The 22,373-nt window shown below is 32.6% G+C and overlaps 2 protein-coding genes across 2 annotated transcripts; both read right to left on the bottom strand.

Moving 5' to 3' along the window:
* Nucleotides 1–720: 720 nt before the first annotated feature.
* LOC129898904 (stearoyl-[acyl-carrier-protein] 9-desaturase, chloroplastic) lies at nt 721–5,307 on the bottom strand. Its single transcript, XM_055973617.1, has 3 exons — nt 5,081–5,307; nt 1,934–2,438; nt 721–1,483 (listed from the first exon to the last, which is right to left on the bottom strand). Exons 1-3 carry the CDS (start codon nt 5,194–5,196, stop codon nt 923–925), a joined length of 1,182 nt encoding a protein of 393 aa, XP_055829592.1. The 5' UTR covers nt 5,197–5,307; the 3' UTR covers nt 721–922.
* Nucleotides 5,308–8,762: 3,455 nt separating this feature from the next.
* Nucleotides 8,763–18,390, bottom strand: LOC129898884 (chromatin assembly factor 1 subunit FAS1). Its single transcript, XM_055973603.1, has 12 exons — nt 17,663–18,390; nt 15,836–15,935; nt 15,068–15,215; nt 14,857–14,980; nt 14,261–14,625; nt 13,846–14,166; nt 13,089–13,170; nt 12,885–13,022; nt 10,253–10,666; nt 10,003–10,140; nt 9,326–9,371; nt 8,763–9,175 (listed from the first exon to the last, which is right to left on the bottom strand). Exons 1-12 carry the CDS (start codon nt 18,122–18,124, stop codon nt 9,012–9,014), a joined length of 2,502 nt encoding a protein of 833 aa, XP_055829578.1. The 5' UTR covers nt 18,125–18,390; the 3' UTR covers nt 8,763–9,011.
* Between the last annotated feature and the right edge of the window lie 3,983 nt (nt 18,391–22,373).

Below are 22,373 nucleotides of genomic sequence, written 5' to 3' on the forward strand. Positions count from 1 at the left end.
AACACAATTAAATATGTATAAACTCCTTTAAAATGTTCTCAACTTGATGTAATACATTATAACTCTCTATAATAATACAACAAATTTGTGTCTATTTGGTTTGGAATACATTTCACATGTGAAGGGTAAAAACTGAAAATGCAATATTTTGCTAAGTACTATCTTCTATTTTACTTTATGGTTTGATTTGGAATACATTTCAGAGGTGAAAAAGGTAAACATCAGATCAAGGAAAATGCTGTAGTAACCTTGAATTGTTAATTGCCATTTAGTATTACAAACCAACAAGCAAAATATTTGTAATGTGTAAAATGTTTTTTGTTCCCACAGAACTCCAACTGTTTTTAGAATTATTTTTTTAAAAAAACTAAATAAATCATTGTGTTACCTTCAGGTCAATTGATTATAGCTGTGTACTTGCACCATAAATTTTGTTTTCCTGGAGTCAAAGAAATCCTTTAACTTTCTTCTTGTTTATTCAAATTGTAAATGACTATGTACAAATATAGTATGATAATTTGTGTATAATAGACCCTTCCGACCCTTCTCCTGGACCAGCGCATAGGACCAGCGCATAGAGAAAACATAATACATCGGGCTGCCCTTCTTAAAGAGTTTATATCCTAGATTCATCCATCGAATAAGTCATACATAAATGCATAATCTTGACTTGAAAGGGAGATTTGAAATAATAATAATTATAAATAAAAAAAAAAGAGGTACCAAAAGTTCATCTTTATTGCTAAGAAACTATGTTTTTCCCTATGGCCTAAACACAATTGCAAATAGCAAAACCAAGACTCTAGTGAAGTAGCTTCAACTACCCTGCACAGACTTCATATCATACCCTCAAAGTTTTCTTAAACATAAATCTATGGCAAATCACAAAGTAAAATGACATCGTCCTCCAACACAAGTGCAATCATATCTTAATCTCTTTATCAAAAATCCAGCTGAAAGGAACGGGACTTCGTTGCTTGGCCCTTGCCTGTGCTCTCTCCTCCAATTTTCTAATCCGCGGAGCCAGTCCACATACATAATCTTGTGCTCTGCGTCCTTCACCGGAAAGACCGGTCAATTTCTCCACTTCCCATCTACCCACCAGGAATTCCAGAATATCTGCATAGTCCTTGGCAGTGTATACACCAAGCCGTTGAGCTACAGCAGAGAAGTGTTCAAAGAGGTTGTCATCCCTGCCATCATACATCAGATGAGCGGGCATTGAGATTTTTTTCCTCATCATGTCACCAATAGCCATTATGGCCCCATCAGGGTCAACCTCGAGTAGCTTCTCGACGATCTTGGTATATGCAGTTTCATGGCGCTTCTCGTCTGCAGCAATTGATCCACATATTTGTGCTAGTTTCATGTCCCCATGCTCCTTGGCGAGCCTAGCTGTGTTTCCATGTGAAACAAAGGTAGCCCTTTCTTGGAAAGAAGTGTAGACAAAACCTAGATAGGGGTTGTTTTCCGTGCGAGGATCCTGGAAATATAAGAGTGCACGGGAGTACAAACAAAATTGAGCAAAGATGATAAACAAAACTGAGCAAAGATGATTTTATAACAAGTTCAATCTCAAACTAGCAATTAATGAAACTTAGCCGTGTCAGGTATTACAATTTTTTACTTCCATCCCCTATCCCAGGAAAACGAGAAAGGCTACGATCAGGAGCTTTTCGTAATTTGACATCTGAACTAACCATATAAACCAACTATGAATTAAAATCAGAAAGCTTATGACAGTACCACACACAGTATAACACTTGCTCAAAGCTGCAGTGTTTATTATAAACATCAACAAACCTATTTTTTAGCATGTAAATGATTTGACTCCATATGAAACCTTTGGAATTTAAGCATGTAAGCTTATACTATAAATATGAAATACTTAATTAGTTAATATGATAACATTAAGGTCCGATAAAAATCTTACCATCCCAGAACCAATTAGGTACTGGATTGTCTTTTCAATTTGCTTCATATCAACTCTTCCAGAAAGATAAAGATATTTGTTGAGAAGATCACCATGCCTATTTTCCTCCGCTGTCCATGCCCTAGTCCAAATAGCCCAGGGAGAAAGGCTGGCACCAGTTTCATCACGAACACCATCCAGGGTGTTTATCATGGTCTGATAAGTTGGAAGGGCCTCCTCCGTGATCATATCCCCAATTAAAACAACAAAGTAGTCGTCAGGAATTTCCTTACACCTTTCCCTTAGCTCCTTGACCTGCTCATCAAATCCCTCGGAAGCAGGATCGGGAAGAAAATCAGTAGGCTGCCAACATTTCTCGACAGGCTTTAGGTTCACCAAGAGATTCTGTGCAGCCCAATCGCGAAGAGAATCAAAAATTTCAATCTTTTCTGGTGGCATGGAATGGGTTACTTGAACATGCACCTCTCGTGGAGGAGTGAATGCCTTCTTCACACTTCCAACTTCCCTATAATTAGCAGAAGAAGACTTAGGTTCAAAACTGTTCATTTAGAAGAGCTCATGAGCTATAACTTGAAAATAACAATAAGGAGGAAGGCCATAAAATCCCAGTTAAGGGAAAAAGCCAAAACTTAAAGCTTAAAAAGGTACCCATGACATGACAATTTCCCAACCTTTATTCCTCTCTCATGTTCATACATCTATGATTGGTGCTAACTACAGAGCAAGTGACGTCAAAGTTCCATTCATATATAAAGGATTCTTTGAATTCAAGCTTATCCTCAAAAAGAAAATTCTCAGAGAGATAGTGTCATAATACTGCAGTGTGCAGAATTTGACAGGAAAAATGATCGAAGAGAGGACCAATAATTTATTATAAAATTTAATTTCCAAGATAAACAACAGGGACATATATTTGTAGAAAGAGAGAAATATATGACCTGAAGGACTGAGCCTATATATTTAGTCCATCGTAACATTGGAAGACTGAGTCTAGATATATGAAATATCTCCAAGTAGGCACTAGATTTCGTCTAATATCAGTTAACTTTTAAATTTTCTTATAGGGGCTAAACTTGTCGCGCATATAGTTCATTTTGCACTTTGCTTATTCTTACCCTAATACCTTTATCTCATATATTTGTAGAAGGAAAAATATAGAGATTTGAAGAATGCTCAATGAGATTGTAATGCTCAATGAGATTGTAAGTGTGCAATACTATATCACCAAACAAGATTAATCATCACTCAAACAATAAAACTTAGCACAATCACCTATAAATTGTATTAGTTTATATAAGTGTGCAGAAACTAAAGCAATATAAATATACAAAAATTTAAGTTAGCTTTTAACAATGGAAATACAGAAAATACAAGTGCCAACAAAGAAGCTGAGCCGTACCAAACAGCTATTTATAAGAAACCACCAACTTGCAAACAAGAAAAGAACAGTGCACATAACTATAATTGAAAACATTGACTATAAGCAAAAAATTGACAATTAAATACAGAGCATCACTGCAAGACCTAATTCTCAACCACAGTTGGTGAAATGTACAATTCCTGGACACCCCCACCCCCCACCCCTAAAAAAACACCAAGTAGGACTTCCCTTAGGACCTTCCTGAATAGATATCATCTAAAGAAAAGAAAAAGACAAGCACTGCATGCATGAACACAGCTAGTAAACCAACAAAATCTTAAGTATGACTAATCTTAAGGAAGAATTGACAGAAAAGAGAATCATTGGAGAGAGATTTGAGGCAAACATCAAATAGAAGGAAAAAATCACAGATCCATATATACAACAATCAAAAACATATTGATTTCGTTTTGATTAGATTATCCATTACTATCCAAAAAAGACATATTTAACGGCAGCAAAACAAAATCCTTGATTTAACCAGGAAATTCCTAGAAATCAACGATGCCATGAATAATTAAACAAAAAGAAAAGAAGACAGATTGCAAGATAAAAGCCTTGTAACAAATTAAGCAACACATAAAGCAAGAACAAGACACTATTTCCCAATTTAGAAAAAAGGTGAATTTTTATTTTGAATTTTTCTTGATAAGAACATCCTTAACACCAACCACTACCACCATTCACCAATCCAATTAATAGATACAAAAAAAAACAAAATTACAATTACAAACACACACCAGAAACATGCAGTTTGGTACAGAGCAAAAAATAATCTTTATAAAATCATTTTCCATGATACAAACACTTTTCCTTCGTATGAAAATGCACAGAGTGTAGCTAAAAATCAAGCCATAAACACTAGTTACTTGAAACAACGAAACAATAAAAAGCCAAAAATCGATCCATTTCCCACCGAATCAAACGAAGGGGGAAACAAACCACATTGGTAGATTCCCATTTTCCATGATACAAACATCTTTCCTTCATATGAAAATGCACCAAGTGTAGCTAACAATCCATGAAACAAGAAAACACATATGAAACTAAATCGAAACGGACCCACTTTTCCAACGAATCAATAGAATTGAAAACAAACCACATTGAGAGAAACCCAACAATAACAACAACAACAGACCCAGGGAAATCACATGAGTGGAGTCCGGAGAGGTAGAGCGTCGAGTACAACATATCAAAATAGGTATGACAAGGAAAAACGACAATGACAGATACCCATTTTTCCAAATTCAAATGAAATGCAACAAGGTAGCTAACAATCAAGTCATAAAAAGCCTTGAAACAACAAAACACAAATGAAACAAAACGAAACCGACCCACTTCGCAACGAATCAAAAGAAGATGAAACAATTAAACAAAACCACATTGATAGATACCCATTTCCCATGATACAAACATTTGTCGAAATTCAAAATTGAAACACACCCAATGTAGCTAAAACTCAAATCACATAAACAAAACGCAAAAACAAAACTAACCCACTTCAAAACAAATCAAAAGAATGAAAAACAAACCACATTTAGAGATACCCATTTTCTCAAAATTCAAAATTGAAACACACCCAATGTAGCCTAAACTCAAATCACATAAACAAAACGAAAAAAACAAAACCGATCCACTTCACAACGAATCAAAAGAACGTAAAACAAACCATATTGAGCGACACCCATTAGCTCAAAATTGAAAACACAGAGTAAAAAAATACTCACACAGAATGTCGATGAATGGTTGAAGCCATGAAAACTCGATGAGATCTGATTGAAGAAGAAGGAAATGGTAACATTTTGTGAGATTGTAACGTCGCCGCATTGACATTCAGTGCCATTTTTGATGATCTGTTTTTCAATTTTTCTCCTTCACCTCGAGTATTTCGCCTGAGCAATTTGATGTGATCACTGTACACTTTAGAAGTGAAAGGTGGAGAGAAAGAAACGGAACAAATAGCCAAATATATAAGCCTTATATGTCGACAAAACCCAACTGGAAATGAAATTAATTGACCCTCTAGCAGATGAACATTTACTCAAATGCCATTTTTTTTGTCCATTCGGATTCGCATTAGAGACCGACTAATTTAAATTTATACTCAAATAAAAATGTAATTAGCTCCTTGTGATAATAATTATTTTTTCCTTCTCAATTTATATGACTTAATTTGATTTGGCACAAAATTTAAGAAAGAATGAAAAACTTTTGAAATTTATGGTCTAAAATAAGTTGTAGATATTTGTGTGTTGTAAATAATTTCATGAAGGATAAAATAGGTATTTAAAAGTTAAATTGTTATTAAATATAAATAAAAAAAAAGGAAAGTAAGTTATAAAAATTTGGATAGAGAGAATACTATTAATTGATTGATCAATTGAGAAATCAATTAGATACAATTTGTATGATCTATTTTGACTTAGTGTGATGTTTAAGAAAGTAAAAAAAAATATTGAATTTTGTGATCGTAAATTGAAGATGTGTCAAATAAAGCAAATATTTTTAAATATATAATAGAAAAAGTTGAAATTAAAAGTTGTTAAAAACGAAAAAAACATTTTTTTAAAACAGAATAAAAATAGGATAAATAAATTAAAACAGAGAAAATAATATCTAAGCTTCTTTGGTCCGTTTGGCTTTGTTTTTAAATTTCTCATTCAATACTTATCCGCATTAAAATTTTGACTACATTTTTGGATTCATGTAGCATGAGACATAATTAAGAAAAAGCATCTTCTATCAAAAAAAAATTTATCGTTCTAATCATATTTTTCAATTTCTTATCCACATTCGATATCTATATTAAAAGCTCATAAATAATTTTAAAAAAATATTTTATATCAAAAAAATCATATTTAAAACTCAAAATCAAAATCTCTAAATAAAAATTATCGCAATCCTTAATAATTATTGTATACACGTAAGAGTGTGCATACTTTTGTTTTTTGCTAGTGAATAGGTGTAAGCCTCAACACGAAAACACTTAGTGCTGACATAACGCCAGTCGGTTGAATTATTCTTTTATAATTTTTAAGATTGTAAAATATTTTTAAAAAAGAAAAAAACTTTGGACAAAACAGGGATTCTAAACTAACCAATTTAATAATCCGTGGGTGTATAATTCTGTGGGTATATAAAGTTAATACACTTAGGTGGCATTGGTTGAGAGATTTCTTTATATTATTTTTGTATTTTCATTGACTAACTAATTTTATCTGGTGGATAAAAACAAATTAAAAAGAAATATTTTTCTAATATCTGGATCTGAAATTATTTTAGTTTTTTAATCAAAATAGCTCAGATTTTTCTCTCAGTTTGTATAACTTAATTTTTTAAAACTATTAGAGCATCTAATACATTATATAATTTTAATATGTAAGATATTATTAAAATTATAACAAATGTTAGGCTTAACTTTAATAATGCAATAAATTCAATGCTAGGAATATTAAACATTGATAAAGAAAAAAGTCATGAATCTGCTTTTGGACGTACTAATCACGTTTTAATCACAGAACAAAGCTAAATAATCCTTTTTTTTTTTTTTAAAAAAAAGTGTTTCCTATCCGTTGTTCAGTACATTTATTAGGTTCAATTAAATAAATAAAATATTTAACTTGCAATTGGTTGATTAATTATATAATCTAGACTGTAAAAACAATTAAAATATGAAATTTCACATCAAAATATTTTTAAATTGTGACAATTTTATATATCATTGCCAAAGTGGTTTAAATCAATTGATAGATTAAGACTAATTATCTAAGATCTTAACATTCTAATTTAAGAGAAGATATAAAATATAAAATTGGTCCAAAATGTTTTAAAAAGTGATACATGAATTAGGAGCATTTAAAGAGCTAGTACTAGAAAATGTAAATAATTTAGATACATGTGTAGTGTAACAACTTCTTTAAAATTTCAAGGCAAACTTTTAAATATCAAAAATATTCATATCAAAGATTATAATAGAAGATTAGTAAGTAATAAAGTATTGTCACATTTTCCACCCCTTTAGATAAATATTTGGATTATCTAATTTCGATTTTATTAGATATAATATTCAAAAAGGGGGGGAAATTCTTTTTTATTGGCAGGAATCAACAACACCAAAATTATGTTCTAGATCAATCTCTTCCTTGCGGGCTTAAGACTAAAAAAGTGATTAGGACAATAAATATCCATCTTGTTCATCCTTGTGGATAGGACATGAAACAATTTCAGTAAACTGAAATTGTTATTTTAAATAAGAAGATATAAAAGTCAAAAGATATGATAGAAAGTTAGTAGGTAGCAAAGTTTTATCGGATTTTATGTGGGACTTTATTACGATCCTTATTAGTAGTAGTATTTAGCAGTTGCGCAATTTTTTACTCTTTAATGTGTATGTATTATTGTATGTTGCTTTATTTATCTAATATCTTACTATTTTATTCATATATTCTTGCAACCCTCCTTCGATAACCTCTCTTTAGAATCGAGAGTTTATCTCAACTCAAATTTCCTTCATTCGGAGATAATACCTATTTATAGGCAAAGAGAAAAACTCAAAATTTCCTTCAATTAGAGATTATACAGATTTATAGGCAGAGATCAACTCAAAATTTCTTTCCATTAGAGATAATACCCATTTATAAGTAAAGAGCTCATCTCAAAATTTATTTCAACTAAATATTTCCTCATCCCATTTTACGTGGCACTAGCCTGCACCCTCTCCTTTTTAATTTGTCCTTAAAAAAATGTCACTTACTATAATTTAAAATAATTTAACTTTTAAAAAAAATATTTAAATATCAATAAATCAATCAAACGATGTAATATAAAAATAGGGTGGAGGGAGTACTAAGCTAAAAAAGTCATATTTTACGGCCACACAAAGAATAGCTCTACTACTACACTATGTTTGGATGATTGTACATTATTTTTCATCATTACATAATATCTCACAAAAATAGTCATCAAAACAAACATTGAATTTAAATCATCCAAACAATACAATACAATAGCTAACAACCATCCAAATAAGTTTTTTTTTTGTGGTTTTACAAATCACATTCAATATCCAATATTCAGCCAATAGTAACATTTCCAACCAAGAATTTTTTTTATATTCAAAACTCGAAATCAAAACCGATCATAAATCAAAACCGACCATCCAAACCAGTTGTTAGATACTAATGGGATATGATTAACAATAGAAGAGATAATACCTATTTTATAGGCAAAGAGATGTACGTTCTTGTGACATTTACGTTCTTTGTCTTTTCATATTGTACATATAGATTTGTTCTCTGTAATCTAATCAAAGATAATAGCAGCAACTAATATGACCATAAAGAGAACATAAAGCAATAAAACATAAAACTGATAAATAGAAATCAAGATCAAACAAACAGGACACACAAGAACAGAAAATCATAACCAAGTAATATAGGATTACTAGGTGATATATACATACAGTAAATTCAATTAAGAAAACATACACATTCTAGTCATCATCTTCCTTTGTGAAGGATATTTGATTTTCTCATATTTGAAAATTTGACCAAATTATTAAAGTTACAAAACCTGGTGTACATGAGCAAGCATCTATTATATCGAAAATTAGAAAGACATGAACTAAGGGGCCAAAAAGATTTAACAGAGTAGAGATTCTCATTCATGGTTGTATGTGCAGTCTTGCTGTGGCTGGATAGAAACTGAAGAAGTCTTCTGGCATGCTTGTGGGGAAGTCTCATGCAGATTGATGGTTTTTCCAGAAGGTGGCAAACATCTCTTCGAAAAAAATGTAGCAATGCTCTTTGCCCTGCTGCTTTTTTCTGTAAATAATCAAAAGAAAGTTAACAGAAGCAGAATTTTTATGTTTTCATTTTAGTCCAAACACTCTAAATGTCTCATCCAAAAGGGAGAAAAAAGTTGGACTGTCCCATGGGAACAAATAAATGCAATAGTACATGAGAGGCTCATACCAGGTGATATTGATAGCCCAAGCTTCACAAGAACATCCTTTCTAACCTGCAAAAGCCAGAAAAATGCAGTATCAGGAAACTGCAGTATTCTTCAGCTAACTAGGATAGAAAACCAGATTTCATATCATAAGAACCAAAATCCTCCCAGATAGGGGCAATAACCCACAACAAAAAGAAGTGAAACTATTCAAAAGAAAGTAACATGAGTCTGCTGCTTAGAAAATTCAGACTAATAAATCAGATAAGATGAATGTAGAAAGAGGGGTATGACACAGAAAACTAGAACAGGATGCCTTTATTAATTTCCAAACATTCAAGAGTCTAAAATCTATGAGACACCTTTACAAATTTCAAACATAACTGATGGACTACTAAAGAACAAAGCTGAGAAGATATGTTTACACTTTTAACTTGTATGATAAACTAGAACGTTGTATTAGCTTTACGATAAACTTACATGGACTGTACTGCTTCTGCAGTCAATCCTTAAAAAGTCAGAACTACTATCATCTGTTACACAATATTGGATGTGATTCTTTATGGACTATCCTACAAACTGAAATCTTTTGCCAAATCTTATACCCTTCAGATTGCAGAGGTCTCCATTATGTAAATAAAATTTATCCTCAATTTATTGACAGTTAGCCAGACAGAGAAAAGAGATAGTTGAAAATCACCTGCCATCTACCATCAATAAACTCTGCTATCTCCCGCACCTTGTTTTTCAGTTGGGTTTTTCCAATACTTGGGAACTTAAGTTGTAAAGACTCCACCACCTTGTTTATACCATGTGAGCATGACTGAATAACAGATACCTGAAGGAAAATAATAATAACTCTTGTAAAGAAGAAATCGGTTCTGGGTTGGTAAGAGAGACCATTTCACAAAAAGAGGGGGAAATGTTGATAAAAGAAAGGTAAAACTTACAACTTGATGTAAATCTGAGTCCGCTAGAGCAGCTGAAGATGCTATTTGTTGGGTAATTGCCTTGCTACCTGATGGGCAAGCCTCAGAATCCCCCTCAACCACGTCATTACAAGTGGATATTGGAATAGATGAATGACCAGGAAATGAACAGATGGCCAATGCCCCCAGGCACATTTGTTCGACTTTCTCATTACCAGTCAGTTCATCAGCCAATAACAAGGGAGCTTTTTCATGCATAAGATTTAATATAATAAGTGGCCTGTTTTTCCTAAGAGCCTGTTCAGTCAAGTTGTGAAGATATTTTTGCTGCCGAAGCAACACCGCAAACTCTTCACCTAGCCCTTCTTGTGCAGAAATGGACAAAATTTTAGACCCTTCTGCATCATGAGATTCCACTTTGTCAACTTGTACACCCTGCATGACAAAAGGTGAACAAGTTCAAAAGGACTCGTATAAAGAAATGTTAGGTTTCCTGTTTCTTTTTTTGCTTTTGGGAAGGGCCATATTCATGCACATCGGCAGTCAGAGAGTAGGAAAACCTATGTTTTATGATTGAAAAACAAGGATTAATTAGATTTATATCCACGGAAGGCTATTCATCTCCACAAAGAAAAAAGTGTGTGTGTGTGTGTGGTGTGGTGGTGGGGCTATAGGTACTGCAGATGCAACACTAAAAATCATCATAGCTCTCAGCTTCTCTTGAGCAAGTAGCTGTCGGTACAGTAGCATCAATATACAGAAAGTAGGATATATTCATTACTAGTGTTATTAATACAAATACACATCTCCTGCTGCAGTTAGAGGTTGCCTACTTCCACTATATGTAAGCAGCGAAATAAAGTTCTCTCAAATACACTAAGAAAACCCTCAGTCCCAAATTTTTTTTAAAAAAAATATTCTCCATGTTGTGACATCCCAAATGCTTAAATTCATCAAAATATAAGTCAAGAATACCAAGTAAAACTATGAACACAATTAAATTGCAACATATAAAATGGAACAAAGGAGTATCATTAATTTTGTAGGTTTGACATACCACCAGTACATTAAGGCCAAAAACATCACAAGTAAGTTAACAACTAGCCAAGCCAAGGCTATTTATCAAGATGGGAAATGTTCAGTTTCGTGCAGTCATTTGTACTTGAATCATGAACTGACCTTAAGAATTCCATTCAACCACTAATCATGCAGCAAAGGAAATTGATCAAGTACTTGAATATCCCATAATCATGAGTCCGGAGCCAAAAGGACAACATTTTTTTACAAAAATTCCAAAAGGGCAAAGGAATTCTGAATGAAACCAAAAGAGCAAAGGCTCATGGGCCATTGCGCCTTGCCCTTTGTCCCTTAACAACCATTACTACAACGTCAAAAGTAAGGTGCAGGGTCCCATGTGACTTGTAATGCGCAGGGACCCTTGCGACTTACATTAATAGTCTGTTTGGATTGACTTATTTTTAAGCAGCTTATAAGTTTTAAAAAAAAAGTAGGTGCATGCCAACTTTTTTTTTTTGACTTATAAGCTATTTTCAACTTATAAACTGCTTAAAATAAGTTCATCCAAATAAACTCAACTATTTATTGAGGTTTATTTTAAGCACAAAATGACTTTAAGTTGGCCAGTCAAACACTTAAAAAAAGCCGAAAACAACTTATAAGCAGTTTATAAACCAATCCAAACGGCCTCTAAATTGTGGCCCCTCTTTTTATTCATTTTCCCCACCCAGCCGACCCCAACCCCCTTATTTCCATATTAAGAAACGCAACTACTTTGTCTGTACCATTTGTGCACCATGTATCCTTGATAGCTCTTAAAGTTCTCTTTTTAGATTTTGATAAAATTGAAACTTGTGTAAAGACCCAAATGATTGTTCTTTCTTTAAGTGATATTTGATTGTAATATTCATCTGTGATCTTGGATAACTGTGTAAACCTTTTGTGGAAGTACATGTCTCCCATGGGATTAATTACCAATTTTACTTGCTCACTTAAACCATTCAATGCGATCAGTTATTCTATGTTTCGTACAATATTTTATTGTATAGGTTCACGGGGTTAAAAGTGAAGGTTTTAAATTTAGTTGTCAAATAAACAAGTAAAAACATATATGAATGAGTAGGAGCTGGAAAGAGGTCTAAGGAGGTTGGGGTCGGCTGGGTGGGGAGAATGTATAAAGGAGGGGGGGGGGCACAATTTAATGTAAGTCGCAAGGGCCCATGCGCCTTTGCCCTTTTGGTTTCATCCTAAATTCCTTTGCCCTTTAGGAATTTTGGCAAAAAAATGGTGTACTTTTGGCTCCGGACTCCCATAATCATCATCATTACCCTATCCCAAGACAAGTACATAGAAAACAATAGATGGTTCATAGATATCATGATTCAGGTAAGAACAGAAGATGCAAGCTATGCAAAAACAATTTTAAGGAAGATGTGTCGCATCATCAGTAGGGTTAAGATTTTTAAATTGCAGCTATTGCTTGTTTATAACACAATATTGGCAAATCAGCAGAGCACAAACTGATCAACCAAGGAAATAAAACAGTCTGTATTTCACAATGTATTATCAATTTATCATAATGTGTGGGATATTCAGTAGTTTCCATGTGAAAAGTGGGTGTTGAAGACTGGCGTACCTCTTCATCTGAGAGATACCCATCTGGCACCAAAAATCCATCTTCACTTTCATCTTCATCTTCACCTCTTGAACATTCTTCCTCCAAGCATTCGTTATCATCTTTATCACAATCTGACAGACTTTCACCTGGTTCCTCCTATTTTAATCAACAGTCAGTAATCATCAAATTCACAGATGTTACAGAAAATAATCAGAAAAATACCTCTTCCCATTCTTCATCACTATCAACCTCATAATCCAAGTCTGGATCCATTGCGAGGGGGTGACGTGCTCCAACAACTTGGCTGATGAGAAAAGTCACAGTATCAGTAAAAGAGGAAAGGAGAAAATGGGAAAACACACCCATTGACATCCATATGAACACGAAAAATATTGATAAAGGAATAATAAACTGTCACAGCTTATGGAGATTGAATTTATTTAAATCACATCAAAATAGCTGAAGTCAGTGCCATCTCCAAAAGGAAAATACTCACTAAATTCATCTAGAAAATGTTTCATTACAATTGCTAGAAAGAAAAACTTATGATACTAGGTTGAAAACATAAAAGAAGACCCAATAATACTCCAATATTTGCCAGAAACACATACAGGCCAGTGCTGTGGGTTAACTTTCCTAGCACCAAAACCATTATGTGTTTGTTTGTCTGTTTATAAAAATACACACACACACATACAGTGTGTGATCTTCCCTTGCACTGAAGAGAATTTCACCACTGAAAACTTCAACAAAGAAAGAACTCTGACAATCAACTAAATCATGGTCCAGAGAACTGTAGTTGATAATAGATCAAATGCCCCAACACATTATAAGGAAGACTACGATTTGGACTTGCAACAAAATACTGCTTCTGAAGTAAAAGGTACTAAAGGTCCATTAATAAGATTGATTATGAGGTTTTATCTGGTCTATAATAAAATTTCAAATTGCATAGCACATGAATCATAACATAGCTCACCTTTTCTTTGGCCAAACACCATAAAATGCAGGTCTATGACACTTATCAAACTGCAACAATTGCCTCCTCAGTAGGCCCTTCTGGCAACAAGGAGTAACATTGACCTCCCCAGAATTACATGATCTGGTAGTACTATTAGGCTCAGCCCATCCATCAACTAGTTTCTCTGTATTTTCCTCAATGTCACAAGTCTGTCCTCTACTGGCTGTTAGCTTAATTTCCTTGACTACATTAGTCTTGGGCTTTCGACGGATTCCCCAATGAACTTTTCCTTTTGAAACAATAGAACGACCTAAGCAATGCCATGAAGTTAAGTGTGACCTGTAAAGTAAATCCAAGCAGCATCTATATAAATATCAAGAAAAAATATATAGAAAATCACCACATTAAAATGAAAGAACAAAAAAGGACTAACTTCCATAAATCATCAGCATTAAAGTCATCATTTTGTGTAAGGACTGAGTCCATTGACAGAGTAACAGATTCAGGCATCTTTTCACACTTGCTAAGGGCAAAATCGGAAGCTTGCTCATCTACGGACCGGCTATTCTGGGAAGAAGAGTTAGTTTTGCTTCTTTTGAGAAAGCGCTCCATCATTGAAGCTTGCTTTTGTAAAGTAAGTTGCCTTTTAACTTCAGCTTCTTCCTTTTCCTTGCGACGTCGATCTTTCTCAGTTTCTTCTTGTTCTCTCATTATCTGTTTTTTCAGTTTAGATTCTTCTTTCTCAAACCGCTTTTCTTCTTTCTCTGCTTCACTTTGTAGCCGTTTTAACTCTTTTTCCTGCACAGAGATTTAGCCATCAAAAAGGATCAATCGGGATCTTATTTAAAGGCATGGACAGTATCAGAAAACAAGGATAGCATAAAATCAGTAAGTCTTGATATGCTTCTCTTATCCAACAGTACAGCACAAGTAGTTTTGTGCATAGTATCAAACCACCGATAACACACTGCTAAAGAATATGCCAACAGCAACAAGCATTTAACCAACAGGTTGAATCAAACGACTCACACTTTTCAGTTTTTCTTTCTGAACCTCACGCTCCATCCTTTTCTTCTCTTTTTCAGCTTCTCGTTTGTTTCTCTCTAACTGCTTGATCAAAAGTTTCTCCTCCAGTTTTACTGACTTCTCAGCCCTTTATCAATCAAGAGATTTGAGTAAACAATTGGAAAGAAGAGAGATACAGAAAAACAATACTAGAGAAGAAATAGATATCACATACACTTCAGCGCCATTTTTCTGTTCCATGCTTGCAACCAACAGGCGGATATCTGCCTCATTTAATACTTTGCCAAGCTTTTCAGAAGTCTTCATCTGTTCTTGGGTGAGGTTTTTATCAGTTTCCAACTTTTTTAGCGCAGTCAATAAAGCTGCAACACAACACAAATATTTCAGCTTATCAGAATCTAGCTTGTTGAAAGACAACCAAATAGATCATTCACTTGTTAATTATTTATATACAAAGCAAACCAACCAACAAATGTTTCCATAGAGGAAATAAGATGAACAGAAATCATTAGACCAAAAAGATCTGAGGGAATTGCATTGAATGAAACAAATGAATAATGATGAGCTCTTAGTCACATGATATCAACTGGATATCTTAAGGAAATTGCATTGAATGAATTAAATGATAATGATATGTACTCTGATTCACATGATATCAAATGGATAAGAATAGTGGATTAAACCCATAGAAAATTATATATATGATCATGTTTCTGAATCATCCATTTTCAGTTCATATATCCGTGGCAACACGACTGGAAATACTCAGCCTCACTGAAAGCCTAACCAAGTATATCCAGAATATAAGCAAACCAAAAAAAGTCAATGTTTAGAAGCAGCAGTACCACAAATTATGCAATAAATGAATATTGACACCTTAGCATGAGACCCATATATGAAGTACACAAAATATTGCAAGCTCAATAGAATGCCTTCTTCACCACAAACAGATTAACATGTACAGTTATTAGTATTCACTCACCAGAGACAGCAGTAATTCTCTCATGGATTTTTTTCCGACAAGTCCGACGAATCTTCAGAGTAGCCCGGACTGATTTGGGCAACAATTTAAGGTCTCGTGTCTATAAAATAAGGAATTGCATTAGCATTAGCATTAGCATTATTTATGCTAAATTGTAGATTGAAACAGGTGAGAGAAAACTGTATCGTGAACACATTGAAATAAATAAATTGTAGGACAGAGTTGTATATGGGTTTCCACTTTCTAGAATCCAATCCATTCACCAAATTCGCATACAAAAGTTCAATCACCTGCTTGAAAGGTCGAAGCACGTACAATATTGAGTAACTAGCATAACTAGGGAAAAATAATTGGAAACTGGTGAGCTTAGCATAACTATGAATGATTACTAGAAATTTCCATAAAGACGATAAATCTAATCAATGAATAGCTAAGTTGTGCGGACTCTTCACTTTTGATGTCACACTAGTGACGGATTCTCCAAAAACACACTACTTTTGGAGAATCCAACACGCACTCATTGACATTTTTGAAGAGTCCGAGCAATATAGCTGAATTGTCATAAAAGCTGAGCAGATATACTATTGAAACAAGACACTCATTTGACACATCAAGCAAAACAGTGGATGCAATCTAAACATTAGAAGCAACAATCAACATTTATACACAAAATGAAAAATCCACAACAATCATTTGCACCAGCTATTAACACTAGAAGTTACCATAATGAAACACCCACATGCCAAAACAATATAAGAGTTTCTAGAAAATCGATAAACTAAGAAAGCGAAGTGTCTCTAGTAGTAATATCACTAGAAGATTCAATTGTCAATTTCAATATTCATTCTCGCTGTCGATCACCATAGGCTCCAACATTGCTCCAATTCAACTAAAGATGCAAGGTCTCGAAGATTCTAGAACCGATTTAGGAAACCCCTAAATGAAGATACAATCAAAAACCCTAAAAATGAGGAGAAATGAAATAGTGGGTGGGGGTGGGGAGATAGAGAATAGCGGTGCCGCGTGTCTGTTTTGTAGAATTTAAAATTTCTGGAAATTTTGAGATTTATTTTTGCTTCCCGCCTGTTGGTGAGAACAATATGTAGGGATTTTTTTAGTTTTGGCAAGTGTTGGAAAACAAATGAATCGTTTCAGTTTAGACATCCAAAAAGTTCTTAGAGACCTAGCAAATTACTCCATTACTCTAGTATGTTATAACATATTAAGTGTAATCCTACAAATAAGTCTAAGAAGGATAGTATGTACTCAAGGAAAGGTGGATCCAAAAGTTGAAGATAGCGGGGGCATATCTATGCATGATTAATAGAAATTCCACTTTCTAGAATCAAATCCATTCACTAAATTCGCAATATTGAGTAACTAGCATATCTATGCATCATTACTAGAAATTTCCATATCAACATTAAATCTAATCACTATATAGTCATTAAAACCTAGCAGATATACTATTGAAACAAGACACTCATTCCACACAAAAAGCAACATAATGGATACAATCTAAACATTAGAAGCAACAATCAACATTAACACACTGGATTAAAAATCTACAACAAGCATTTCCACCATCTATTAACACTAAAACTTACCATAATGAAACATCCACATGCCAAAAAAATAAAAGAGATTTTACAATATCGATAAACTAGGAAAGCAAAGTTTCTCTAATAGTTCATCGTTAAAAGATTCAATTGCCAATTTCAATATTCATGTAAAAAGACACCCAAAAATCTGGCGATTCAAGAGTTGCTAGAATTTAGATAACCCAAACTATTATTTTTTTAAAAAACATAAAGTTGAAACTTTTACCTCCCAACACCAAAGAGCAGACTCAGATTCATCCTCCAAAACATCAACATCTGCATTTGGAATTCCGTAAAGCATCCTCTGCCCAACTAAAATCACAGCACTTTTAACACTAACCTTACTACTACTAAACTCGCTATCACTAATCTTCTCAAAAATCACATCCACCAATTTCGATAACGAAAGATTACTTTCCTCCAACATGCAAGCAATCACAGAGTTCAATCCCAACCCCAACCCTTTCGTATTCTCTACTTCCACCACTTTCTTCTCCACCACTTCCTTATAATACTCCAACAATCCTTTCATTTCCTCTTTCAACGCTTCAATTTTCGCCGCTTTCTCTTCCGGACTATCCATTACCAAACTAACCCTCTTTCTCTTCATTGTCTTCTTCACTGATCGATCTGAAACTACTTCCATCTTCACTTCATCAACACCGTCGATCATCATCGGCTCCGACATTGCTCTGATTCAACTGAAAATGCAAGTTCTAGAACCGAATCGAGAAACTTCTAGAGGAAGATTCAATCAAAAACCCTAAAAAATGAGGAGAAATGAAATAGTGGGGGTGAGGGGTAGGGGGTAGGGGTGTAGAGAAGAGTGCTGCCGCGTGTTTGTTTTGTAGAATTTAAAATTTTCTATTTTTGCTTCCCGCCTGTTGGTGGGAATAATTTGCTGGAATTTTTTTGGTTTTCGCGCCTATTCGGGAAAAAATGAAAGGTTTCGATTTCGATATCCAAACGGTCCTTAGAGACGTAGCAAATATATTTAGTGTAATTGTATAAATAAGTCTAAGAAGAATGGTATGTGGGTACTCAAGAAGAGATGGACTTAGAATTCAAAGATAGCGAGGACATTGTCTATAGATGCACGTCAGTGAAAGCGACGTGACGTGATATTAAGGGATAACAAAAATATTAATAGAGTCTGAACTGGCGAATAAAACTCACTTTCATAATCATACTTACTATAAAAATCATGTAACGTCAGTGAAAGCGACGTGACGTAATATTAGGTGATAGCAAAAATATTAATAGAGTCTGAACTGACGAATAAAACTCACTTTCATAGTCATACTTACTACAAAAATCATGTATCAAGCGAAAATACTTAGCGCAAATAAACATTAGTTATGCTGAACTTTTTGATGGTCATCAAAAACTGAGTGATAATACTGTGATCCGCAGATAAGCAGATCACTTATTCTTCCATCGAAGATATCTACACGAATGACACTCCAAACGCCATAAATTCACAAATTACCAACCTTTAAGATGTCACAAACGAAATCCAAGATAAGAAAATGTCCTGACTGTTATCCAAGATAAGAAAATGATTCTTCTTTTTGTGATATATTGCTACTTCTATTTCTAAAAGATCTAAAATTATCACATTTTTTAATTACGATTTTTCTAATGATTGTTACCAAATTATATACATACTAGAAAAGGGGAAGCCCATGCTATGCATGGGCCTGATCATCATTATTTAAAATTCGTAATTTTATTTATGATACTTTTAAATTTTTAAATATAGTGATATTTTTTTTCTATTAAGAATATTAACGATCTAACATTAATATTAGAAATCAAAAATAATTTATAGATAAAAAGATCGAAAAATTAAATAATCACATGTATTACTCTGTTAATAACAATAAAATATAATATAATTTTGGACAATTGAACCAAAAAACTTAAATTTAAAACATCATGGATATTTGCTAACTTAATTAAGTAGTACTTATTTAATATGATTTTTTATGATAATGTAAAAATTCGCTTATCTAAATATACTATATAATATGAATCGGAGAAAATATCTAATTTAGGTTAAAATCAATTAAAGTTAATTAGTTAACTTTGAGAAAGAGTTAAACAAGTTGCTATACGTAATTAATAGTGGATCGTTTGATAGTTATTCTTCTGGTTAGGAAGCACTGATACGATGTTTGATTTAAAATTTAGAAACACGCATAATTAATATATGTATAAATTATAAAAATTTATATATTATTGTATGTGAGATAGAATATAAAATAACTAAAATATGAACAAGTAATACATAAATAATTATTTTTTCATAACTAATATTTACATAAAATTACATAGATTATTTTATAAAAACCCATTTATTTTATTTGTAATTTATTTTTTATGTTTTATCCTCAATATTAATTACTTGTTTTTTTCCAATTATTTTTTAAGATAGAATTTTTTTTTATGGGCCTCGTTTTTTAGATGAATAAATAAAATGATAAATCTTAAATAAATAAATTTGGGGTTCACAATTTCAGAAATTAAAAAAATGATGTTACTTGGGTTTGATCCCTAAGACGTTTAGCTTGAAACATAAAGCCCTGTCCGTCAGGCCAAATAGGCCACATATGAGAGAAGCACACAGTTGAAGCAGACATGTTGACGTTCGATTGTGTGTTTATTCTCATTTCTTATATAGTAATATATATATATATTAAGCACGTAAATCTTTAAAAGATAACATGTGATAAAGAGCATCTAAAGACGTGGTCTAATAATTAATGATGAAACTTAGTGATCATTAAAAAAAATATAATTCCAATATATTCATAAAATAGTGTGCTTGCGGTGTGTATTGATATTGATTGGATTGACATTTTGCCGTTGCTTAAGGTAGAATTAAATCAAATGTTGCTTAGTCTTTTTAAAAAAGGTTTAGCATCAAATATGAATATGTGTCGATTGTTTTATTAATTGATTTGATCTTTTTTAGTTTTCTAGATATTCCTACGTGTTTGATATGAAAGGCAGAATACGAATCTGTATAAATAGTTCAATCCTAAAAATCTCATCTCTATTGAAAGATTCGTCATTTCTATCATCGATTGAGAATTTTGTCACTGTATTATTAAATTGCTTTTAAATAACGCATCACCTCAACATCAATCATATTCATCTAATATACATATAAATAAAGATAATCAAAAGAATTCATGCCAAAATATGATTAAAATTAGGACATGAGATAGTGAAGAAATGAAAGGAATATTTGTACCAATGTCATGTTCAAGTTAAACATCCCAAATTATTTAGGTCCACCACATTGTCTTGAGTGTCATTTCCTTTGTGTTTGTGTTATGGCCACAAAATAAAAGTCATGATATTCTAGAAATTGGATATCTTTAACAAAAATTCTAAAATGAAATTTACGATATTAGGAAATAGCTTCAAAAATGTTGATTATTCTTTATTTTTCCATTTTTCGTGTGATGAACACAAAACCCGTGGTTAAGAAAGTGCCATGACTTACAATTCAGACCTACCACATATTACAATATAAGGGGCTGATTTATTAATCAAATTTTTAATTTGAAAAGGAGAATAAATCATGATTGCGAACGGCAAATAATTCTGAGTTAATCAGTTTACTTCTTTTTAATTTGTAAATAGATGAATCAATAGACTAATTTGGTTCAATTCAAATTTTGTTATCCCTCAATTGAAATTATATTGAATAAGATTAAAAGATAAAAAGTCAAGAGAGGAGCATGCCTAGCAACTAAATAATTTAGAAGGGAAAAAATCAATTCCAAAATAACTTATTTGATTAAATTGCATTTTAAGTTTCTAATTTTAGAATAGTTTCATACACACACAAAATAAAAATAACCCCCACCCCCTCCCTTAACCCCAAAGAAAAAAAAAGGTTGAAATAACGGTATGCATTTAGTTCATGAAAAATACTAATTCAATCATATTTTATAATTTCTCAAAATTTTCCAACTTTATTTACGTCAATTCGAAAAAATAATGCAAACATGAATAAGACAACAAAGTATCCGTTCATACAAATTCCCCGGATGCAAATGTAGCCTTTCGTAGTCGAAATAATTCAAATTCAGTATTTTTGTTGCGAAATATAGATTATGCGTAAATTTTTATAAAAATTATACTAACAAATATTTTAACTATGATGAACTCATAACTTTAAAATATAATGAATTAAATATACAACTACAAATATTGAATCCACAAAACTTAACTTTTGAATCCACCTCTGACTAGTTCAAGTCTCCTAAATTTGGAATTGAAAAGAAAAAACAGACAAAAAAGCATAAAAATAACAAAAAAGGAAAAAAATTAAACACACACCTCTCCTTGTGAATCTTTGAAGATGTTTTGAACAAGAACATTTTTAGTGGAGCTTTATCACGTAAACTCATAAAAATATGCAAAAGTTGTGTGGACCATTGCTTTTCCTTTCGCTCGAAATAATAGTGGTTCTGAATAACCTTGAAGACGTCTCGACATAATATCTTTTGTCGTTTAAAAAGCTTATAGATGAGTAAGCTTGTATTTTCTAGTTACACAATATGATATGAGACGTAATAGGAGCTGACACGTCTCCGTAAGATGAGAGATGGCCCCTACAACAAAATAAACTAGTCTTGATCATTTGTTGGGTCTAATTAGTGGATTTTTTTTAATTGTTATTTTGAAAAAGCAAATATTCATCAAAATTGTTTGATAACACTACTAAAAATTTGAATTCGTAAGTGAATTCAAGAATTTTCAGAGTTCTAAATTTGATAATAATGTCTAATATTAATTAGAGTTGATATGATTATATAAAATTGAGTTGATATGATTATATGTGGACTAAAGTCATCCTCGCATTTGGTGAAAAGAATTTGTTTACAACCAAATACTAACAAAAGATCTAGTTCATGAAA

This window comes from Solanum dulcamara, chromosome 1 (genome assembly GCF_947179165.1).
Source record: "Solanum dulcamara chromosome 1, daSolDulc1.2, whole genome shotgun sequence".
NCBI classification, from domain to species: Eukaryota; Viridiplantae; Streptophyta; class Magnoliopsida; order Solanales; family Solanaceae; genus Solanum; species Solanum dulcamara.

Excerpts from the sequence above, each read along its gene's own strand:
- LOC129898904 (XM_055973617.1), bottom strand. The coding sequence starts at position 5,196 with ATGGCACTGAATGTCAATGCGGCGACGTTACAATCTCACAAAATGTTA. Across the intron at positions 2,439-5,080 it reads ACCATTCATCGACATTCTGT|GGAAGTTGGAAGTGTGAAGA; the intron begins GTGAGTATTTTT and ends TGCTAATTATAG. Across the intron at positions 1,484-1,933 it reads ACCTAATTGGTTCTGGGATG|GATCCTCGCACGGAAAACAA; the intron begins GTAAGATTTTTA and ends TTATATTTCCAG.
- LOC129898884 (XM_055973603.1), bottom strand. The coding sequence starts at position 18,124 with ATGTCGGAGCCGATGATGATCGACGGTGTTGATGAAGTGAAGATGGAA. Across the intron at positions 15,936-17,662 it reads CTGCTCTTTGGTGTTGGGAG|ACACGAGACCTTAAATTGTT; the intron begins GTAAAAGTTTCA and ends CTTATTTTATAG. Across the intron at positions 13,023-13,088 it reads GTGATGAAGAATGGGAAGAG|GAGGAACCAGGTGAAAGTCT; the intron begins GTATTTTTCTGA and ends TGATTAAAATAG.